This window comes from Acomys russatus, chromosome 24 (assembly GCF_903995435.1).
Source record: "Acomys russatus chromosome 24, mAcoRus1.1, whole genome shotgun sequence".
NCBI classification, from domain to species: Eukaryota; Metazoa; Chordata; class Mammalia; order Rodentia; family Muridae; genus Acomys; species Acomys russatus.
In genome coordinates, this window is record NC_067160.1 from 23,135,901 (window position 1) to 23,157,800 (window position 21,900).

At 37.9% G+C, this 21,900-nt stretch overlaps 1 protein-coding gene across 1 annotated transcript in view; it reads left to right on the forward strand.

Moving 5' to 3' along the window:
* The first annotated feature begins 762 nt into the window (after positions 1-762).
* The window catches only part of LOC127207681 (putative heat shock protein HSP 90-beta-3), a 33,239-nt gene continuing 12,101 nt past the window's right edge, over positions 763-21,900 (forward strand). The window contains 1 exon segment of the mRNA XM_051167099.1: positions 763-850. Coding sequence (XP_051023056.1) covers positions 763-850 — 88 coding nt within the window.

Genomic DNA, 21,900 nt, shown 5'->3' on the forward strand with positions numbered 1-21,900 from the left:
ACCACATAATTAGTACTTGAATTACTGATCCTTAAATGTATCCAGCCAGATATAAATGAGACTAAAGTTGCTAAGGAAATAATTTATTTGTCCATATTAGGCACCCATTTCTCTTTTGTATCACTTGGTTCCTGGATGCAATAGTTTAGATGGTTCTAAAAGTGTATGAAATGCCAGAAAATTAGCATAAAAGAAGGAGCAATAAAAATTTAACACATACATAATTCAAAGGCTTAGAGGTGCTTAGTGTTACTGGGAACACAAAACAAATTTTCATCCAATACTATGAGAAATATGAGAAATGTAAAAATTCGTTCATGCAAACACCACAGATAATATGCTTGCAGTTCTGTTTTTATCTGATGTGGAGATTGGATTAAGAAGGCCCCCCATAGGATCATCTATCTGAATATTAGTCATTAGGGACTGGAATTATTTGGAAAGAATTAGAGGTGTGCCCATGTTAGAAGTGTGTCACTTGGGATAGGCTTTGAGCTTTCAAAAGCCCACACCAGGATCAGAGTCTGACTCTTCCTGATGCTTGCAGACCTGACAGTGGAAATCTAAGGTGCTTCTTCAGCATCATATCTGTCTGTGTGCTGACGCTCTCTCCACCATGAAGATAATGGACTAAAATTCTGAAACCTTAGGGAAGCTCCAGCTAAATGCTTTCTTTTATAAGAGTTGTCATGATTGGTCCAGCCTATAGAATCAACTAAAAAAAGAGGCTCATAGGGGTTCACAGATACTGAAGCACCAATCATGGAGGCTTATGGGTCTGCGCTAGGTCCTCGGCATATATGCTACGGCTGTGTAACTTGGTGTTCTTGTGGGATTCCTAACAGTGCGAGTGTGGGATGTCTCTGACTCTTTTGCCTGATCTTGGCACCCTTTTTCCTCCTACTGGGGCACTTCACTTAGCCTTGATATGAGGGCTTGTTATGTCATATCCAGATGTTATCTATGAAGGGGAAGTGATAGAGGATTAGATCTGGGGGAGAGGGTAGGTGTGGGAGGACAGGGAGGAGTGAAGGGAGGGGAGGCTGCAATTGGAGCGTAACATACGACAGAATAAAAAGGAACAGCTGTGATCATGGTGTCTCCTCATAGCAACAGAACACTGATTGAGACACCTGAATAATAATTCTTCTAATAAATTTAGTGTATTGAGGTCTTTGATACACCTGGACTTGAGTTTTGCGTAGGGTGATAAATAAGCATCTATTTCATTCTTCTGCATGCAGACATCCAGTTAGACCAGGACAGTTTGTTGAAGAGGCCGTCTTTTTTCCATTGTGTGATTTTGCTTTCTTTGTCTAAAATCAGGTGTCTGTAGATGTGTGGGTTTATTTCTATGTCACTGATATAATTCCATTCATCAACCTATCTGATTTTATACCAACACCATACAGTTTTTATTACTATTTCTCTGTAGTACATCTTGAAATCAGGGATGGTGACACCTTCAGAAGTTCTTTTATTGCACAAAATAGTTTTAGATGCATGGTACGTACTCACTTATAAGTGAACACTAGTCATAAAGTACAGGATAAACATACTACAAACCATAGACCCAAAGAAGCTAAGGAGGGCCCAATGGAGGATGCTTGAATTTCATGAGAAAATTAAATAAAATATACATATGAAGTAGATGGAGGAAGTGACCTGGGTGTAAGAGGAAGTGGGAAGTATAACAGGAGTGGGGATCAGGGATGGAAAACAAGGTGTGGGAGTGGATAGGGAGAACTGCAAGAGAGAGCAGAAATTGGTGGGAAGTATCTCTAAGACAGGGAGGCCCCTGGGAGTCTCTGAGAGTGATCCTAGCTGAGACTTCTAGCATCAGGGGTTAAGGACCCTGAAGTCTGCCACCTCCTGTAACCATGGTGGACTTCCAGTGGAGGGGGGGGGGACATCAAATCACCCATAATACCTTGAATGCAACATCAGTCTTGCCTACCGGAAGATGAAGCAGAGATTGAAGGAATGGCTAATCAATGACTGGCCCAATTTGAGACCTACCCCATGGGAAAAAGCCAACCCCCAACATTATGAATGACATTCTGCTATGCTTGCAAACAGGAGCCTAGCATAACTGTCTTTTAAGAGGCTTCATCCAGCAGAGACCCACAGCCAAACAATAGGCTAAGCTTGGGAGTTTTAAAGAAGAGCGAGATGAAGTACTGAGGAAGCCAGAGGGGTCAAGGACACCACAGAAGAGCTATAAAATGAATTAGCCTGGGCTCGTGGAGGCTCACAGAGACTGAACCACCAACGAAAGAGCTCACATGGATTGATCCTAGGTCCCTTACACACATGTAGCAGATGTGCAGCACAGTCATCATGTGGCTCCCCTAACATTCAGAGTAGGGGCTGTCTCTGACACTTTGCATGCCATTGGATCACTTTCCCCTAGCTGGCATGCCTTGTCTGTCCACAGTAGGAGAAGATGCACTAAATCTAGCTGTGACTTGAGGTACCAGGGTGAGTGGGTACCCTTGGCCTACCCCTCTCCCTTCTCTGAGAAGGGGGAAAAGAAGAAATGGGAGAGATGGGCACGAGTGCAGGATATGTAGGAGAAAGAGGAGGCAGAAATCAGGCTGTAAAGTGATTAAAAAACAAAAACATTTAAAAATTCTTCAACTGTTTTCTTTCTTTCTTTTTTTTTTTTTGCTTACTTCTTTTTTTAATATATTTTATTAATTTACTCATATTACATCTCAATTGTTATCCCATTCCTTGTATCCTCCCATTCCTCCCTCCCTTCCATTTTCCCTTTACTCCCCTCCGATATGATTGTGAATAAGGAAGACCTCCTCCCCTGTATATGCTTATAGGGTTATCAGATGTCTTCTTGGTAGCCTGCTATCCTTTCTCTTTTCTTGGCCTTTTGCCGTTCTTACTCTATTTTCTCGGTGTGTGTGTGTGTGTGTGTGTGTGTGTGTGTGTGTGTGTGTGTGTGTGTGTGTACAATATTTGCAATATAAACTGCACCAGGTTTCACTTATCACAGTGCCAGCTCATAATGCCCTGTAGATTGCAGACTCCTGATAATAAATATTGAATAAAGTTAAATTTTTACTGGAAGTCCAAAACTTAATAATGACTAGTATGCAAAAGCACAGTTATTTTCTTACTACCTCTCTACACCATGTTTTTCTTTTCTTTTTTTACCTTCACCTGCATGCTGAAAATTCTCCCATGTGGTGGTAGCATTTGAGGAAAAAAAATGCTTAAGGGGACCTCTCTATGCAAAAAGCAAAAGAATGTTCAAAAAATTTTAAAGGAAAGCTGTGTGTGTGTGTGTGTGTGTGTGTGTGTGTGTGTGTGTGTGTGTGTGTGTGTGTGTAGGAGGAGGGTTATCTAAAACCATCCCATGTTTCAGGAGCCAGCTGAGTTTTTTACTTAGCTTCCAAATAACAAAGCAGGGCAAAGGTCCTTTGTTTACCTTTGAGAATAAAATAATATATCTACTAGCAGTTGAGTTATTGCTAAGCAATAAGCATGTTGATGGACATTTTTAATCCCTCAAATACAACAAGTGCTATAATATTGCTGATCAAATTTTAGACACTTAAGAGCAGATAACCAGAAAATATTTAAGTATTCTTAAGAGACCTAGGTGGTGAAGCCACTGTTCACCATTCACAGCAGGACTCCATCATCAGAACTTCAGATTTAAGTTGACTTAACTTGGCCCTTTATCCCATCGGGACACAGAATTCTTCAGGAGTACTGTGGTCCCTTCTGCTGCTTCCCTTAGAGTCGATTCTACATGGCATTTAAATCTTATATGGGGGAGCATCAAGTGGAACTATATTTTTTTTTGTTTGTTTTTTTCGAGATAGGGTCTCTCTGTGTAGCCTTGGCTGTCCTGCACTCGCTTTGTAGACCAGGCTGGCCTCGAACTCACAGCGATCCGCCTGCCTCTGCCTCTCGAGTGCTGGGATTAAAGGCGTGCGCCACCACGCCCTGCGGAACTATATTTTTTATTCATTTTTTAGCAAAAGCACAGATGAGCAGCATCTAAAGAGCAGCACTGGAGATTTCATGGGCTACATAACAAAGGGCAACCAGATGTTAACTACTTTTGTATCTTCTAGAAGATATGACTTATTTTGGCAGCTTATATAAATACAGGGTTGGGCTGCATAGATGGCTATGTGTATGGAGGCAACTGCTATGGAACCTGAGGCCCAGAGATCCACACCCAGGACCTGTCGTGGGGCATGGGGAAGGGGAGGAGGTTGACCATCAATTGCATCCCCACATACAAATATCAGCACATAGACACTCATAAATATATATGCACATAATACAAATTTAAAATATAAGTTAAAACAATTTTAAAACAGTAGGCATGCTAAATGGAAATAAAATTTTGCAAAATTCCTTGCATATCACTGGAATGAAGTGAGGTGGGGATGAGAAATATTATAAAATATTTAAAGGGCCTGAGAAGGAGAGCAGCTGTTTTGTTTTTGTTTGTTCGTTTTGCTTTGTTTTCCTAAGAATGACCAGACATGTTTGTAGATCAAGCTTGTCTCTCCTGTAAAGTTCATACTATTAGGGTTCAGGTTGTGGGCAACTCTGAGATCACTTCTTGTTTGCTGGTCATCTTAGCTGACTCCCAGGCAATACTGTGTTTCCCTCTGTGACAAAGGGTATCAACTGTTTCTGAAGCACAACCATGCCATGAGATTGGGAGGCAATGCTACTTCTGGACTTAGCAAGTTAAAGGTCTGCCTTCTAGGTTCCAGCTTGCCCTGTGATTTCCTGGGTACTCTACCTCTCTACACCCTCTGCCCTGTATGTTTCAAGCTCCAAGATCAGAAATCAAAGGAATATTCTTTCAGATTCTGTTCAACCAGCTTTTGCCATAGCATTGAAGCAGATTCCTGTAACTAATTCTTTATCTCCGATTGAACTTAAGTGATATGCAGAATGAGAAATCTAAATGCCTTCCCTTCTGATGACTAGACCACACAGCCTCCTTGTTACCTAATGACTTTGTCAATGGTTTTCTTTCCTCAGTTAATGGAAACACATGAGAGCTGTTCCCAAGCTTTATGAAGACATGGCTAGGACTGAGTCCAGAGAATTTCTACCTTTCCTAGGCCTAGAAGCTTCAAACCACCATGCAATCTTTACTTCTACAAAACTGGATCTTTAAGGCTTTAGCTTCCAGCCTCCATCTGCTAATCTAGGCCTAGAATGTTTTCAGCCTCCAACACTTACTACTGAATAATCTCATGCTTTCTAGCTCTTTCTGAAATCTTGCTGATTGGCTCAACTCAGCTGTTCTAGCTCAAGACTCCCTTCCAAGCTGACTGATTTAGTCTGGCTTCTCTCAGTTTCTCACAGACTTACTCTGCTTGAAAAAGCTGCGTCTGAACCCCATGAACTGAACTGCATCAAACTGCCTACACTGAACTCAGTAGAACTGAACCAAACTGAACCAAATTGCATGGACTGTACTGTATTCTTGCAGAGTACTCTCCTCTTCTCTACTCTGTGTTGTTGTTAAGTAGCTTCTCTTTCTTGTCTTCTTGAGACTTGTATGTATTCTATCTCATACTCATTATGTCAAATATTTCTCTGATGGTCACTTTGTCTGCCCCTCAATTAGATGTCATTGTTTGGGATTAAAGGTATGTATGAAAGGCATGTCTGTATTCCAACCACAGACTTAGGTCTTGTGATGTAATCCCTGGCCAGAGTAGCCATGCTTGATCAAAAAGGAGAACCTGGAAAGAGAATGGAAGGCAGCTGGGAAGGGCATCTCTAGGACAGGGAGGCTCCAGGTAGTCTATGTGGGAGACCCTACCTGAGACTTCTAGCATTGTTGGTTAAGGAGCCTGAAGTCACCACCTCCTATAGCTAGGTGGGAATTCCAACAGAGGGATGAGGACAAAAACCCACCCATAAAACTTTTGATCCAAAATTTATCTTGCCTACAAGAAGTATAAGAATAAAGATGGAGTGGAGATTTAGGGGATGGCAAACCAATGACTAGCCCAACTTGACACGCACCCCATAGGAGGGAACCAAGGCCTGTCACTAGTAATGATATTCTGCTATGCTGCAGACAGGAGCCTAACATAGCTGTCTTCCTAGAGGCTTCATCCACCAGCTGATGGAAACAGATACAGAGACTCAGAGCCAAAAAACGGCTGAACTTGTGTAGTTTTGTGGAAAAATAGAAATAAGGATTGAGGGAATCAGAGGGGTCAAGGACACCCCAAGAAGACCTACAGGATAAATTAATCTAGGCCCATGGATCTCACAGAGATGGAACTGCCAACCAAGGAGCATGTATGGGCTGGACCCAGACCCTCTACATATATGTAGCAGATGTGCCACTTGGTCAACATGTGTGGTCTCTAACAATGGGGGTACATTATGTCTTTGACTCTGTTGCCTGCCTTTGGTTCCCATTCTCATGAGTGGAATGCCTTGTCAGGCCTCAGAGAGAGGATGTGCTCATTCATAATGCAACTTGAGATGCCAGAGTGGGTTGGTACCATTTGGGGAGTCTCCCCTTCTCTAAAAAAGAGGAGAGAGGGAAAATGGATGAATGGCTCATGAGGGTGGGACTGGAAGGAGAGGAGAACCGTGCTTTAAAATGATTAAATAAAGTGGGGAAAAGAGAAAATTTCTCCATGATACTTCAAATATTTCAGTGCCTCAGAGATGGTGTGAGTCTTTCTTTTTGAAAATCTTAATTTTGAAAAAAATCTATGTTCCTTGTTTTAAGCTACCCACTGTAACCACTAAAGGTAAACCCTCACCCATTCAATACCAGTGGACTGAATTTATATAAAGCTTGAAGCATGTGTACACAAATACAGATGAAGTATACCCACCTACATGTAGTACATACAACTCATATATTTTTGAGTATTTTTTGTTGTACAGGAGGTTTTTATTAACTTAATATAATGAATTTGAGCTCTTTTCACCCCTATTCTGCTCTATCACCTCCTTCTATCCTTCTGATGTCACAAGACTACAGTCCTACTCCTACTTTCAAGTCTTCTCTTTTGTGTGTGGCCGAATCAGTTTGTTAGGTAGCAGAGTATGGGTGAAAGGTTACTCCATGGAGCAACTTATATGTGCTTACCCCACTGAAGAAAATGACATCAGTTCTCTGAATGCAAGTTGCCTTCTAGACATGTCATAGCTGTTACACACATGAAATTGCTTTAATTAGGATTAACCGAATAAAGCTTTCATGAGAGTGAGTGTGTCAGACTGAAATTTAATTTGTTCTGAATTACACAGTACTATCAATTCCACATTCAGAAAAAGTCAATAGAGCCAACAGGGAAACAAATAATAACCACTCCTTCCCCAATGGATTTCCTTCTCCTGTAAAGCACCTCTTCCATGTTCAAGCCAAAGTGCTGGTTTTCTTGAAGACCTTGCCACTCTGTAGTTTCCAGTATCCAATACTGAGCTATTTTTAAATGTTATCAAACAAGAAGACAGGAAAGATGTTTATTTCAAGTTTGACAAATTCAAATAGCCAAATCACTATGAATGTAACATTTATTTCACTCATGATTGTCTCATGGATCCCCCTGCTGTATGTAGTTTGTTTTATTCATGTGTAATAAAATAAATACATATGTTAAAAATGTTATAAGGTATATTTACTTTCTTTCATATCAACAATCATCACATTAACACAAACTATCTGACTTCTGTTTTCATTACTAATATGCTTTTGTAATATTAATATTTAATAATATTTTCATTCATACTTCTAAAGTCTATATTTTCTGTTTATTTCTAGATTTTCTCTTAAAGCTTCAAACAAAAAGTATGAGGTGTTATGTGTACATTTGTCTAGTGACTTTCTTGTTTGTTTTTGCTTATTTCAGAATTTTATGCATGAGTACAAAGCACTTTAGTCCTATCCCCCCTGCCTTCCCGTCTCCAGTGCCTCTTGTGTCCCCTCTTACATCCCCTTCTTACCGTTATGAAACACTGCACATTTTTGAGAGACTTCGGATATTTTAAAGAGATTGAACTTTTAAAATGCTTGAATTTTTGAAGACTATGGGACTTCTAAAAGATGAAATGACTTATATTATGATATTGATATTAAGACGAGAACTTGGGAATGAACAAGAAATGAAAAGTTATGGCTTAGTATGTGATATGTTTGTCAAACTGAAAGGGGACCAGTTATACTGGTTAGTTTTTCCTCAGTTTAACACAGGCTAGAGTTATCTGTGAATAGAAATCACAATTAGAAAATGTCTATAAAGTCTGTCAGTCACGTTCTTGATAAATGATTGACTTGGGGAAACCCTGCCCACTAAGTTACATACAAAAGCAGGCTAGTGGCTGAAGAGAGGGCTCAGCTGTTAAAGGTTAGGCTCACACCCAAAAATATAAGAAAGCAGGATGAGAAAATCATTAAGCAGAATTCCTCTGTGGTTTCTACTTCAGTTTCTGCCTTGAGTTTTCGCCCTGATTTTTCTCAGCGATGGCCTGTTACCTAGAAGAGTAAGATGAACTAAGCCACAAGTTACTTTTGATAATGGGATTTTAATCACAGAAGCAGAAACTCTAAGACACGTTGCCAGGCCAACCAGCCACTGTGTTTCACTATGGTAAAGAACACAAGACTTTATCCTTTACTGTAGAAAAATGGCGCAGCGTGATGGATCTCTAAAGTATGTTACCATGTTGGGCTCACAATGGCTCACAGAATCTTTCCCACACTCTAGAATATGTGTTGCTTTCCATGACGCCAGCCATTCCTTCCTCATTTAGTATAATTACAATAATGCCATTTGTATAATAGTGGTACATTTTGGTGTTCTGTGAGATGGCCAGATGGCCTGGATTTCTTCAAGCCATGATATGAAAAAGGACAGAACACTATCACAGCTCATGAGTAAGACTATAAATACATTCTGCTGCCTGTTTCTTTTATTCTAAATGAAGATACCAAAGAAAACATCTACCAAATCAAATCAATGGCCACTTACTAAGCTTCTGAGGTCATCTATATTTATTCATCAAGCATATCATATCCAGTTCTATAGCAATGATGAGGACTATTCTCATCTTGATTTTACAATGGTCCACATTATAGGTTTTTTTTTTTTTCTAGTCTGTTTTGCTTTGTTTTACATGGAAAAGGCTTATTCATTAAGCATAAAAATAATTATAACTGCTACCACTGCACCTTTTAGGGAATTAATGGTGAGATTAAATTTTCATCCCAGTCAATGATTTATTATATGTACTACATTAACAAAAGTGCATAGAGATTGTAATTCCAGAGATTTCCACTTGCTACTCTAGCTGTTATGCCAAGAGCCCAGTGATTCTAATGAGGCCAATTATCAGATGTACACATGTTTGGACCCCTTTTATGATTTTTATGTTCTGTTGTCTCTTTTGATTACATATCCTCCTATTATGACCTTTATTTTTTTATTATGTGTAGGTGTATGTTTGCATACAAGAGTACAGGTGTCTGGAGAAGCAAGAAGAGGGTGTCAGTTCCCAGCAACAGCAGTTAAGGTGGTTGTGAGATGTGGCTTCTAGAAATTGAACTTGGTTTTCCAGACTCTGGAAATTCACCTGACTCTGGTAAATTAGGGGGACCTCCTTCCCTACTATATGGTCATAGGCTATCTGCCTCTACTTTTTATACCGGCTCCTTGGTGTGACTAAGATACTTTTTTTTGGGTAAATTGTTTTATTTTTCCTATGGTTTACTGTTGTTTTATCTGTATGGCAATCTATTCTACAACTTCCCCATTACTCAGTACTCTTTTTATAGATAAATATACTTTCAATTATTCTTTTTGTCATCTTTGTAACACTATTTATAGAATTTTTTTGATCCCTAGACTTGATTCCTATGTTAATGCACATTATAACCAGTACAACTATATTAATCATATTTTCCATAGAAATTGTCAATTATTACAATAATATATGCATACATATGTAATGTATGTTTGTGTTTAATATATATTTGATAGACTTATTATAGAATTTGTTCAAACCACTTTCCACACTATAGGTCAGGGTAAACAGAGGCAGGTGAATATTGAATGAGTGACAGGGCCAGAGCTTATTGCTTCTGGTGACTCAGGGCCAGTACTGCTTGTAACTGCAAGAGACCCTGAACACTTTTAATTCTTTCAACTCTTAGGGGCCAAAGCCTATTCCTCTTGATGGGAGCCCTCCACTGATACCAGCAGGCAAATAAAAGGGGAAAAGGAGGAGAGGAAGCCAGTGCTGGTGAAAACTGGCTTATGCTGTCACTGGTTGTTGTCAGAAGGCCACTGATGATGCCACATGGTAAAGAAAAAAAAAGAAGTAGAGAAAAAAACATACAAACCCTTGGTGGGTGAAGCAAAGCAAAGGTTGAACAACTCTATATACACATACACATGCACACACACACACACACACACACACACACACACACACACACACACACACACTGGGTGTTTGGAACAAACTCTAAAGAGATATAATCAACAAGCTTCACACACACACACACACACACACACACACACACACACATACAGACAGACAGACATACAGACAGACATATATACATTCCTTCATGTTTAGTGGATGGTGGATTGAGCAAATCTCTAAGTCCAACAACCCGTATTTTATTTTTTCTCTTAGCCTTTTTATGCCCACAAAACAAAGTTCTTTACATGAGAAGAAAAATGACCTCATAGCCATAGCTTACATATTTTCTCATTACACAAGAGGGAGTCAACGCAGATTTATTGATCATGTGCTTTTCTATCAAAACTTGCACCTAATCAAACATTATCGATCTGTCAAATAATATATTATCTATATCCCATTCCACAGGTTCATTATAATTTCAAAGTAACAAGGTTTTTCGTGTCATAGGTTAACAAGAGTTTTATCAAGAAACAGGTCATCTATCTTAGTCTTAGTTTTGAAGTCTTGTATAGTTAAACGAGCTGATCATCCAATCTCTGTTTGCATACTCACTGAACTCCTTTTGCAGCTTTTGCTATTAGGCACATTCTACTTTTGATTTTAACTTTAAACTTTCCATCAAATGTCTTAAATTTTTAACTTCTTAAAAGTACCTGTGTAAAATCAGTACTTGTATAAAACCATTATCAAGAATTATAAAATCATCAATTCATCTAAACAGCTTCATTTCATGAAAGTATGTCTTCATGTAGATCTGTAGGAAATTTGCCCAATAGAGTAAGCTAATATCCAGGAAATCTAACACCAGTTTACAGGCAATGAGTTTCTCCCCCTGCCCAGTTGCATCATGCCAGATATAAGAGAAACACAGCAATGACAAACATGAGAAGGCATATTAGCGGCAGGAAGATTCTAGAGATGAAACCCCTGGGGTCATGCCGCTCCAAGTTATACCTATCACAACCATGCAAAATGGTGTGCTGTCTCCAGGAAGCTCTCTTGCCTGCAGCAGCTCCTCCAACATGGTGTCTGCCAAGAATTAGTTCATTAGATGACAAATATTAAAAGTTCTTATCATAGGGTTCATGTGTCTTTGAAAACCCATGAAGGCTGAAGCTAGAGAAAGAAATTTTTGTAGAATTATTCAGTTCAAGAATCTGGAAAGCTGACAGCAAAATCTTTATTCTAAGCCCCATTGTCAAAAAGCCTTTGTGGGCCTATAGCATATATCATAGAGTTAAAAACAAAAGGACTTAGAGTCATGTATTTAAGCATGAAAAATAAATGTTATTCTAGAGTAAAGAGCCAAAAAGACAGTCCTTACTTTCATTTGCCTTTTATTTTCTTTTACACTCAGCATTGATTGGTTGTCCATCCATATTTCTATCAGAATCTTAAACACTAAGTCCATTGAACAACCTTTTTTAGAAACCTCCCTCACAAGTCCACTAAGACTTATACTTTACCAATTTTGTAAGCATTCTTCAGTCCAGTCAAATAAGAATCCCCAAATTGGTCACTGTAGTAATCATCTGCCCTCTGTTATTTGAATAGTGTAATACAGCCTCTATTTGGGGGCATCCTAATACTCATAATTTTATTATTGATTTAGTTTTATATTGATTTTTTCTCACTCATGTGACTTAGAGAGAGTTCAATAAAATAACTTCTTTATGATGTGGGACCCAGTATCACCACCATATTCATTACCCATGGTAATCATGCATCCTCTTGCCTTCACCCCATTAACCATGAGAGTATAATGGTTTTCTGACCACATGCACTATATATCATGTAACACAGTCGTATTTCTGACATATGCATTTTTAATGTATGCCATGGCAATTTCAACACTGGCATTCACTTTAGATTGACATCTAAGTGAGCAAGATGCCAGTAAAAGTCGTCCTAACTCTACATCCATGTCCTGTCCGAGAGTTTTAACAGAATTAACAATAATTTTTCATAAAAAGCACCAAGAAAATACATTTCCTACCCTCTCCCTTGGAGTAGCACCCTTATCTTCCATTCTAGGATTACACTGTCCCTTCTGCCTCAGGCATCTTACCATGATATTCATGTTCATAAAATGGGGGTTGGTAAATCTTAATAAACAATTTAGACAACTCCTTCAACCTGACAGAGTGTAAAGAACTTAGAGATTCAAAAATTTTAAAGATTTTTTAGGTGTGTTAATCACCCATTCTTTCCAAGAAAGATTCTTGCTAAGAATTTAACCTTGTTCGAAGATTATTTATCCTTGTGGTTGGTCTTCAGCTTTCTCTCTTACATTTCTGAACAAGGCGAAAGTCTCATATACTACCAAGGATGGGCTCTGCCCTTCTCACTTAGCTTTTATGACTGATTAGTAACTCTTAGCTTTATACCTCTATCCACAAAAGCTAATCAAATTTAACAAAGGCATCCAAGTTCTAATGCACTTGGAGTCACTATTTACTTAATGTATCTCAGATACCTAATATATTTCACCACCTAATAAGTTCAGTTCACAGCATGCAATCCAGTGGGCCACTGATAAATATTTGAAGAACTGTGTTACTACTTTATACTCAGGGCTTATCTGTGTTCATGTACTACCAATTATGTGACCTTCATTTCCAATCTAGCCAAGAGGAATGTGGTATATATATTTGAAACTCCATTTAATGCCCAGTTTCTCCAACTCTGCTAAAATAGCATGTAATATTGCTTGGGAAGCATAGTGATTATAATGTAAGAATATATTTGTAAAGAAGATGTTGTTGGTAGAAAAAGTTCAGGAAAAAAATGTGAATGGTAGTGAGGAAAAAAATAAGTTGGAATGAAGTTCTAACAAATGCCTAAATTGCTATCACAGGCACTTCTGGGAAAGCAATGTCAATAATAGTTGGATAAATGTAGGAAAGACTCGTCATTTTTTCTGTTACTTTTCTCATTGTTGTGAGGACATACTAACAAAAGCAACATAAGAAAGAATGGGTTTGTTCTGGGTCAAAGTTTTAGGATACAAACCATTGTGTCGGGGAAGGCATGGCATAACTGTTCATGTTTTATTTGTAGTTAGGAAGCAAAGCAAGGTAAATGCTGGTGCTTAGCTTGCTTTCTCCTTTTTACTCCATCTGAGACAATAATCTATGCAATGGTACCACCCATATTTTTGGAGGGATTTCTCAGGTCAATTAAGTCAATCTAGAAACTTTTTCATAGACATGCCCAGAGAATTGTCTTCAAGGTAACTCTAAACTCTATCAAGTAGAGAAGATTGACTGAGTTTAATTCTTTTTCATCTTGACATGTAAACAGATCACTTCTGCTCCATATCCTTATGTCTAATCATTTTTTAATGCAAAATTTACTGAGTCCAACTACCAAAGTCCCCACTGTCTTTACCTGTTTTCACACTGTTTAAAGGTGTAATTTCAAAGTCTTTTCATATGCTCAAGTAATGTATTGACTGTAAACAACTGTAGTATAAAAAAGACAAATTACATATTTACAACATACAATGGTACAGGATAAACATTCACTTTTTATGGCGGAGAATCTGGGAGGGTGGGTCCTAGCAACGAAAGCATCAAAGCAAGAAGAAAATACAGTAGGAAAACAAAACAAAATTCTGTGGATCAGGACCCGTGATAGATTGTGATTCCAAAGGAATCCCATTCCTTTGATCCCAAAGGTAGTCCCATGCTTTACCTCTGCTGCATAAGGTAAACATATCTTCTCCCTTAGGCCAGCTCTAATCCATACCTATTCCCTTGCTCTGTGGATATTACATGGTTCTGAAAACAAAATACCCTACAGAGTCCATTGCAATTTAGGCTTCCCCTTCATAGTAGCCTTCAGTGTCTACCAAGAAAAGATTCCAGCAGGACCACTTATGAACTGGCCTCAGTACCTCCCTACAATTATACCATAAGACTCCATAACCCCCTCATCTTGTTTATTTCTGAAAACCACGTTAGAGAATGTATGATTGTTAGCACAAGGCAATATTTTTTAACAATGTTCTTTAACAATATTCATACACAATCTGTGGGGAAAATACAATTTAAAAATAAGCTTGTGCCTGGAGCAGTGGCTCACATCTGTAATACTAGCACTTGGGGAGGTAGAAGCAGGCAGATCTCTGTGAATTCAAGGCTAACCTATACTACAAAGCATGTCCCAGACAGTCAAGGCTATACAGTGAAACCCCTGTCAAAAAACAAGAAAATAAATAAAGAAATAAAATAAAATTGGGTTTATTTAGTAGAAATCCATGGTAATTTTGAAGCCTTTTGGTTCCAATATAATTTATGTAAAAATAATCTTTGTTTTTATTAACAGAAGGCATTGTATTTAATAAATAAGTTAAAATTATTTTGTTAATTCTTATTTTTATAATTCTTAAGATTTCTTTTATTTTTATTTAAGTCTATCTGCTTTTGTTCATGCATGTGCATATGCCTACAGAAGCCAGAAGAAAGTATAGGAGTCCCTGAACCTGTAGTTCTAGACAACTGTGAGCAGCCAGTGTAAATTCTGGGCACAGAACTCAGGTCCTCTGCAAGAGCAGTGCATGCTCATAAACACTAAGCTAGTTCCTTATAGCCCCTGTTATGATTTTTGAAAATGGTACTTCTTTGTTTGAGAAATTACCTCAGCAATAATTGGAGTATTAAGTTTCTTAAGTGAGATGCAGCATCTTGAGGTATGTATTTGCTTTGCCCCTTTTCAGATTCATGTGTTTATTACTTACTTGTCCACTAATACCCAGTCTTCAGCACTGAATCTTAAACATATGGTTTGGTAAATCAACCAGATTTTGTGCTATGATGTGCAATGTAATCTATATCAGAGTAAAAATGTACCAAGTTCTTACTTATGTGTTATTTGATACAATAACATGATTTGTCATGTTTCAGATAGGTTTTATGGTTTTTTTTTATGAATTTTTACTGCCATTTTTAAAAAATCACTTTTGTATCTGAAAGCACTCAAATAGCATCATGAAGTATCACATATAATAAATATGAAATGAGAAAAAAACATGAGCTAAGCTAATTTATAACCAGGTTTGTCTTTCTAAGGGGACTATAGCAAAGGAGATGAGGAAAATCTGGTTTAGAAGAATCAATGGGACAGGATGAAACAGACCTGCAAAAGCACAGACTTGGTCCAAGCTTCCCAGTAACAGAGGCAAGATTTAGGCAAAAGGTTCTTCATCTTTCATGAGAAAAGTAAACTCTTATTGCTGGATACATTTGTTACTTTTTTTTTTTTTACTTCTGTGACAAGATACCTGGTTACAGAAACTAAAAGAAGAAATCATTTTAGATTCCCAGTGAGGAAGTACAAAGTGAGGAAGGCATCAGGAAGGCACAAGTCTCTCCAGCTCCTGAAATTGTGCTGCCCATGACCTTCCACCCAGCCTAATTCTCCCTCACAGGCATGGCCCAAGACTTGTCTCCAAAATTATTCTCTATTCCTCCTGGTTGACACATGATAACCCATTACTACCCTGCCCCTTCTCAACTTGACACTCAAACGTATCACTTTTAACTCATAACTTTCCACATTTTGTCTCCACTGGCTCCTGGTCATTCATTCAGTCCAAGTTTAAAAGTTTTCTTTGTCTTTAACAGTTCCAACATTGTTTATTATTGAAGAATCTTAGACTTAAGACAATCTCTCTTATCTGAAATCCTGGAAAACGGAAAACAAACCAACAACCAAACAAGACCAAGATACATGCTTCTAATGTATGATGGGAGAGAGGAAATATCCTTCGTATAAAAGGAAGCAATGGGAGAGCAGCCATGATAAGCTAAGAAAAAAAGCAAGACTGAAACCCAGCAGGCTATCACCAAATCCAGAATGTTGGACACATGGGGCTAATCTGAGGCTCAAAGGACTTGGGTAGCATTGAACTCATCTCTGCTGCTGCCTGGAGGGAGTGTGCCTGCTTCTTGGATTGGCTCTATTCCTTGTGTACCTTTCTTGGGCAGATGATCTTTGGCTCTAGCAATTAAGAGATTCTTTGTCCTCCATTGCAACTTATTTTCCCACATCACAGCTTCATGCAATGGCTGCTCTGAGAATTCTTGGAAAGAACCTGATACTGTCACACAATTCTATTTTAGCAGCTCTATGGAACCAAGGTGCGAGACTACATGATTTTTAATATCCTGTATTTTTCATGACTGTAAAAAACCCACCCCCTGGATGGCACAACCATGTAGTTCAGCTGTCACTTTAGGAGGACCCCTGGCCACCTGTGGCAATCGTCCCCTCTCTTTTCTTTCCTGACACCATAGAAGCATGGTTATCGGTGATTGATTTTTAGTAAGAAATCTCTCGGTGGCACTCTCAGTTTATGCTCTCTCCTCCTAAAAGAACTTACATTTTCACAGAGTCTTTGATGTTACATGTGGGGTCTTGTCCTGCTGATCCAGTACATTAATCTACTTAACAAGTACAGCTTCTTTTCAACTCTGAATTCTAAATTTGTCTGCAACTCTAAACTTGTCCACTTTTTCCTTGCCAAACTCCACCTATTCCATTATTCTGTTCTGTTTTTTCAGTGTAGACCAGATAGACAGCAAGATGCATTGAATCCTGATACAATCTAAAAGATACCTCAGAAATTTCTTTGGCTAAACTAATTCATTAATTACTTTTAAACTCAGCAACACTTGAGTTCTCAGGATATGAGCATGATGTCATGCAACTAGGTTCCCATAAAAGGAAAGGAGTCTATTTTGTTTCCTGAGGGACTCCTTGCTTCTCTCTTAATCTTTGTGAGCCGGCCTGCACAATTAAAATTTCTCAGCATTTTCCTTTCCCTAACTCCCAGGAGAACATCCATTTAAATTCTCCTGAAAGAACTCTAGGGCATTTCCAGCCTGAAGCTTGGGACTCTTCACCATTATCACCTCACACTAGTTCCAAATAGTTAACAACCACATCATCGGTTTTATCCCAACCTATAAAAGTAGCCTAGGAAAGGAAAGGTTCATTTTGGCTTACTGTTTGGGGGCCTACAGTCCATCATGGGGAGAGGTCAGAAAATGGTGGCAATATTATAAGGCTGCTGTCTCACTGCATACACAAGCATGATGTGGTCTGAAACCAGAGTTCTGGTGCCCAACCAAGCCTACATAACACCACATTTATGGTGTAGCTATTTTTAAACCAATTAAAAAAAAAATATATATATATCTTTTTAAAGCAATTTAAACCAATATATTTTTAAACCAATTGATTATATATATATATATATATATATATATATATATATATATATATATAGAGAGAGAGAGAGAGAGAGAGAGAGAGAGAGAGAGAGAGAGAGAGAGATTTGTGTACAAATAATTCTGTGTTTTATTATATTGACAGTCTATATAAACCATCACACTGTGAAATTTAGATATTTCACCGCTTTTGATTTATGTTTCCCCTCTGTCTCTTCACGTACAAAAGCTGGGTTCATGTATATATTCTTTTGGAATAAAAAAGGAAGGTAGTTTACAATAACTTCAGTAGGTTGACTAGGCTTTGGATTCTGAAGGCACATGCCAGAACTAAACATTATGGATGACTACCTATCTATTAAAAGCTATTTTTGAAATAATGGTGCAAAATATAAGAGGGCTTGAGGAATGAGACTACACTTGCTTGTTTTACTTATAATGATTATTTCCTGATTTATACTTTCAAGGGTTGGGGAAAGGAGGAAGAGAGTCTATCTTTATCATTTGGAGCCCTAGCACTACAGAAATTTGGCAAAAAAAAAAAAAAAAAAAAAAAAAAAAGACAAAATACAGTATAATCTGAGTCAAACCGAAATGCAGAGTGTGAAGCACCAGAACATGTTTGCATTACAGGCATCTGAACAGATATTATGGAAATCAGACCAGTATCTAAATGCTTTGCAGAAGCTTCTATTTGTCTTAATTTGAAAGAATAATTTTATAAGTATTGCGTATAAATTCAAATTGTTAATTATTGTGTTGACCTATTTTTTAAAAAAGAAACTAAGCCTGTGATTGACAGGATATATATTGATAAAAATCTATCCATGGCCACTCATTATCTATACTTTGGTGACATAAATTTGTTTCTTTCAGTTTTCAGCTGAGCATAGTTCACTGTAAACTGAGCTGCACATTTGTTGTCTTAACTTTTGTTGAATTTTATCTGTGTTTAAGTCAAAAGTCCTTCCCACTTAGTGAGCAAGCATTGTGTAACTACGCACACCCTCCACTTTCCATAACCCTCTGAAGCATGACATGAAGATTACTTAAAACCCACGGAGCAGAAGCAGAGCCCAAGTTCTAATTGCTCAGGAAGGTAGAACGAATGTGTTTGTGCACATTTATTTCAACTGCCTGGTTCTGATTAAAGCAGATTTTCCTGCATGTAAGATTCACTGTCATCAATCTACCACTGTTCAACTAGGTTGAGAGTTAACTTGCCTGACTGTTCTCCCTCCTGCCTTAACTCTTCTGACCTTAATTTTCCTCTAAATACCTGAAATACAGGGTAGGAGGCAACCTTGTAAACCATCACCCGCCAGGCTAGTATAATAAAACAGATCAGAGAACCAGATACTGGCTTGTAAATGTAACTCTGCATGGGCAAGTGCCCCATACTCAGCAATGACCTTTCTCATGCTAATGACGTTTGCAGCCTATGTTTGAGTATTAAACTTAATCTTACCACATAAGAAGAAACAGCTGCAAGGCTATCCAAAGGTTTAACTCTTCAAACCATATGTTAAGGTTTAAAAAGGCTTTACTGAATGTGACTTGTGCATTCCTTATTAATATTTCAATAAAATACTTCAGTATAAGAACCATGCCTTCCATACAATACACATTTATGCTCATTTTGCAATGATCCTTGTATGAGAAGAAATGTGTAACTCATACCGCAGTGTAATTTATAAAAGAGAGCACCACCTCTTCAGGACATGCCTTCTCATTATCCCACACCTTGTGAATCATCTAGAACACTCTTTGGATTCTGGTTGCTGAGTCCCTAAAGGTGCCAGTGAGCCAAACAATAAAAATACATGCTTCTCTCCATTTCTTTTGACTATGACACTCTTTCTGAGAAGGCTTTCTCTGGATTCCAACAACATGTAGCTTTTACAAGAGCTGGGGCATCATTTTGTCTAGCTGACAATTTTATTTTATACCTGGGAACTCTAAGCATAGGCACTAATAAATGTTCCATTCACTGCAACTGAGTTGAGCTAGTCATTAGAATAAACATCCCTGATTTAGATCACATTAAGCAACATTGCAAATCAGATTATGAAGACAATTGCAATCCCTTAAGGACAATCATCGCATAGGCACTGCCAGACATCTCCAGTTGCATTTTGAGGCTTGTGTGAGATTTTGCCAAATGTTTTTACATTTTGATGGCCTTTATCATGGCGAGACTCAGCATCCAGAATCCAGAGCATGTTCTAGGTGATCCAGGAGGAATGACATATGAGGAGGAATGTCCAGGAGAGGAGGCATTGTGTTTTATAAATTAAACTTGAGAATTACACAGTTCTTTTCATATAAGGATCATTGCAAAAAGAATATAAATGTGTATTGGATGAAAGCCATGGTTCTTATACAGAAGTTTTTATTTAAAAATAACTAACACAAAAACATATTTGGTATGATTTGAAGAGTTAAATATTTAAACTGGATTTGAGTTTTCCTGACACATCTGTGCATTTTTATAAATATATAAAATATAATCATATAAGTAATCTACAGACATTTTAATATTAAGTATATTTCATTTCAGATAAAGAAGCCTGTTGTTTGAGACTTGAAAGTTCTTTCAGGAATTTAACAATTTCTGTCTACTCCCTGTGAACTTTTAAATGGGTGTTTCAGCAGGTATGAATGATTTGAAATATAATTTCAAAATATTACCGTGATACAATTGCTCCCCTGTCTGTAATTGAAGACTGGTAAATACAGAGAAGAATGTTTATAAACAATACAAAACTTCACTACTTCAAAACCTCTCCAATTTCTTCCCTTCCGTTTTGATTATAAAACACATAAAGTTATTAATGAATGGAAAACAGCAAATCAAATGTCTTAAAACTTGATTCAGAATGGGAATCAAACACAACCTTTTCTGATGGTTTGACTCTGAGAAAAATGCATGTTTTATGGACTTTGGTGAGAGACTGAATATAGGAGGACAGAATGCTGTAAATAAGAGTTTATTAGTGCCCTAACCTGCTACAACGAAAGACCACAAGCTGTGTGCTTGAAAACAATGAAAATGTCTTCTCTTTCAGTCCTGGATTCTGGAAATCTAAAACCAAGGCATCAATATGGCTATGCTGCCTCAGAAACGCAGAACTGTTGTTATTTTTAGACTTCTTATTTACATTTATGTACATGCATGGGTGCTTTAGTGTGTGTGTGTGTGTGTGTGTGTGTGTGTGTGTGTGTGTGTGTGTGTGTTTGTGTGTGTCTGTGTGTGTGTTAGATGGGTACATGGTATGGGGAATATGTGGAATTCAGAAGACATCCTGTGGGAGTCATTTCTCTCTTTCTGCTTTGGGAGTCCTGGAGATCAAGCACTGAGCACCAGCTGGGCAGCAAATGGCTTTACAAGCTTAGCCATCTCAGACTTCAGAATTCTTGTCTCTTCCCTGCTTCTGTTTGTTGGTCACCAGCCTTTGTCAGTCCTTCTGGAAGCTGCATCACTCCTATGCCTGTGTCTGTATTTAGATGCCATTATTAGCTCATGCATTATTTTTTTTTGTTAATTTGATTATACTTGTAAATACCCTATGTCCAGTAAAGCAGCATTCTGGGTCCCAAAGAGAAGTAAGGGATTTAGCATTTACTATTTGAAGATTGGGATATAATTTAAATACAAAAAAAAATTTATAGATAGTTTAAAGATATACACCTTGGATATATGCATGATGCTTAGGATTTAATGATTTATAGGTAGAAAGTGTGTATGAGATTAAAGAATTAATAATTGGTGTGCATGCATGTTATTCACAGCTACACTAATTGTTTGACCAAATAAAGTACACATTTCAGTTAAAAGAAAGTTAGCAATGAAGAGAAACTTTATATTAGTTGACACTGCAGCTATCAATTCAACATTGAAATAATTCCCAGTTTTGCCATTCCCCTTTGAATATTCAATGTAAGGTGGTTAGAATGGTTGGAAAAAGACAAGCTGTATTTGTATGTTTGTAAATATGTTGGCAGCAGTAGCAAAATACAGACTCAACATGGCCAAACCTGGACACAGACAAACCATCTTCTTGCCTCAGCCACCCTGTGACATTCACCTGCTGTGCTGAATGCTTGATAATCATTTCAGTACATCAAAGATCAGGTAATTATATTCATGAGATAGCTGGTCCTATAATTATTGCAGAAGATGCTAACAAGCCCTGAGGTTGTA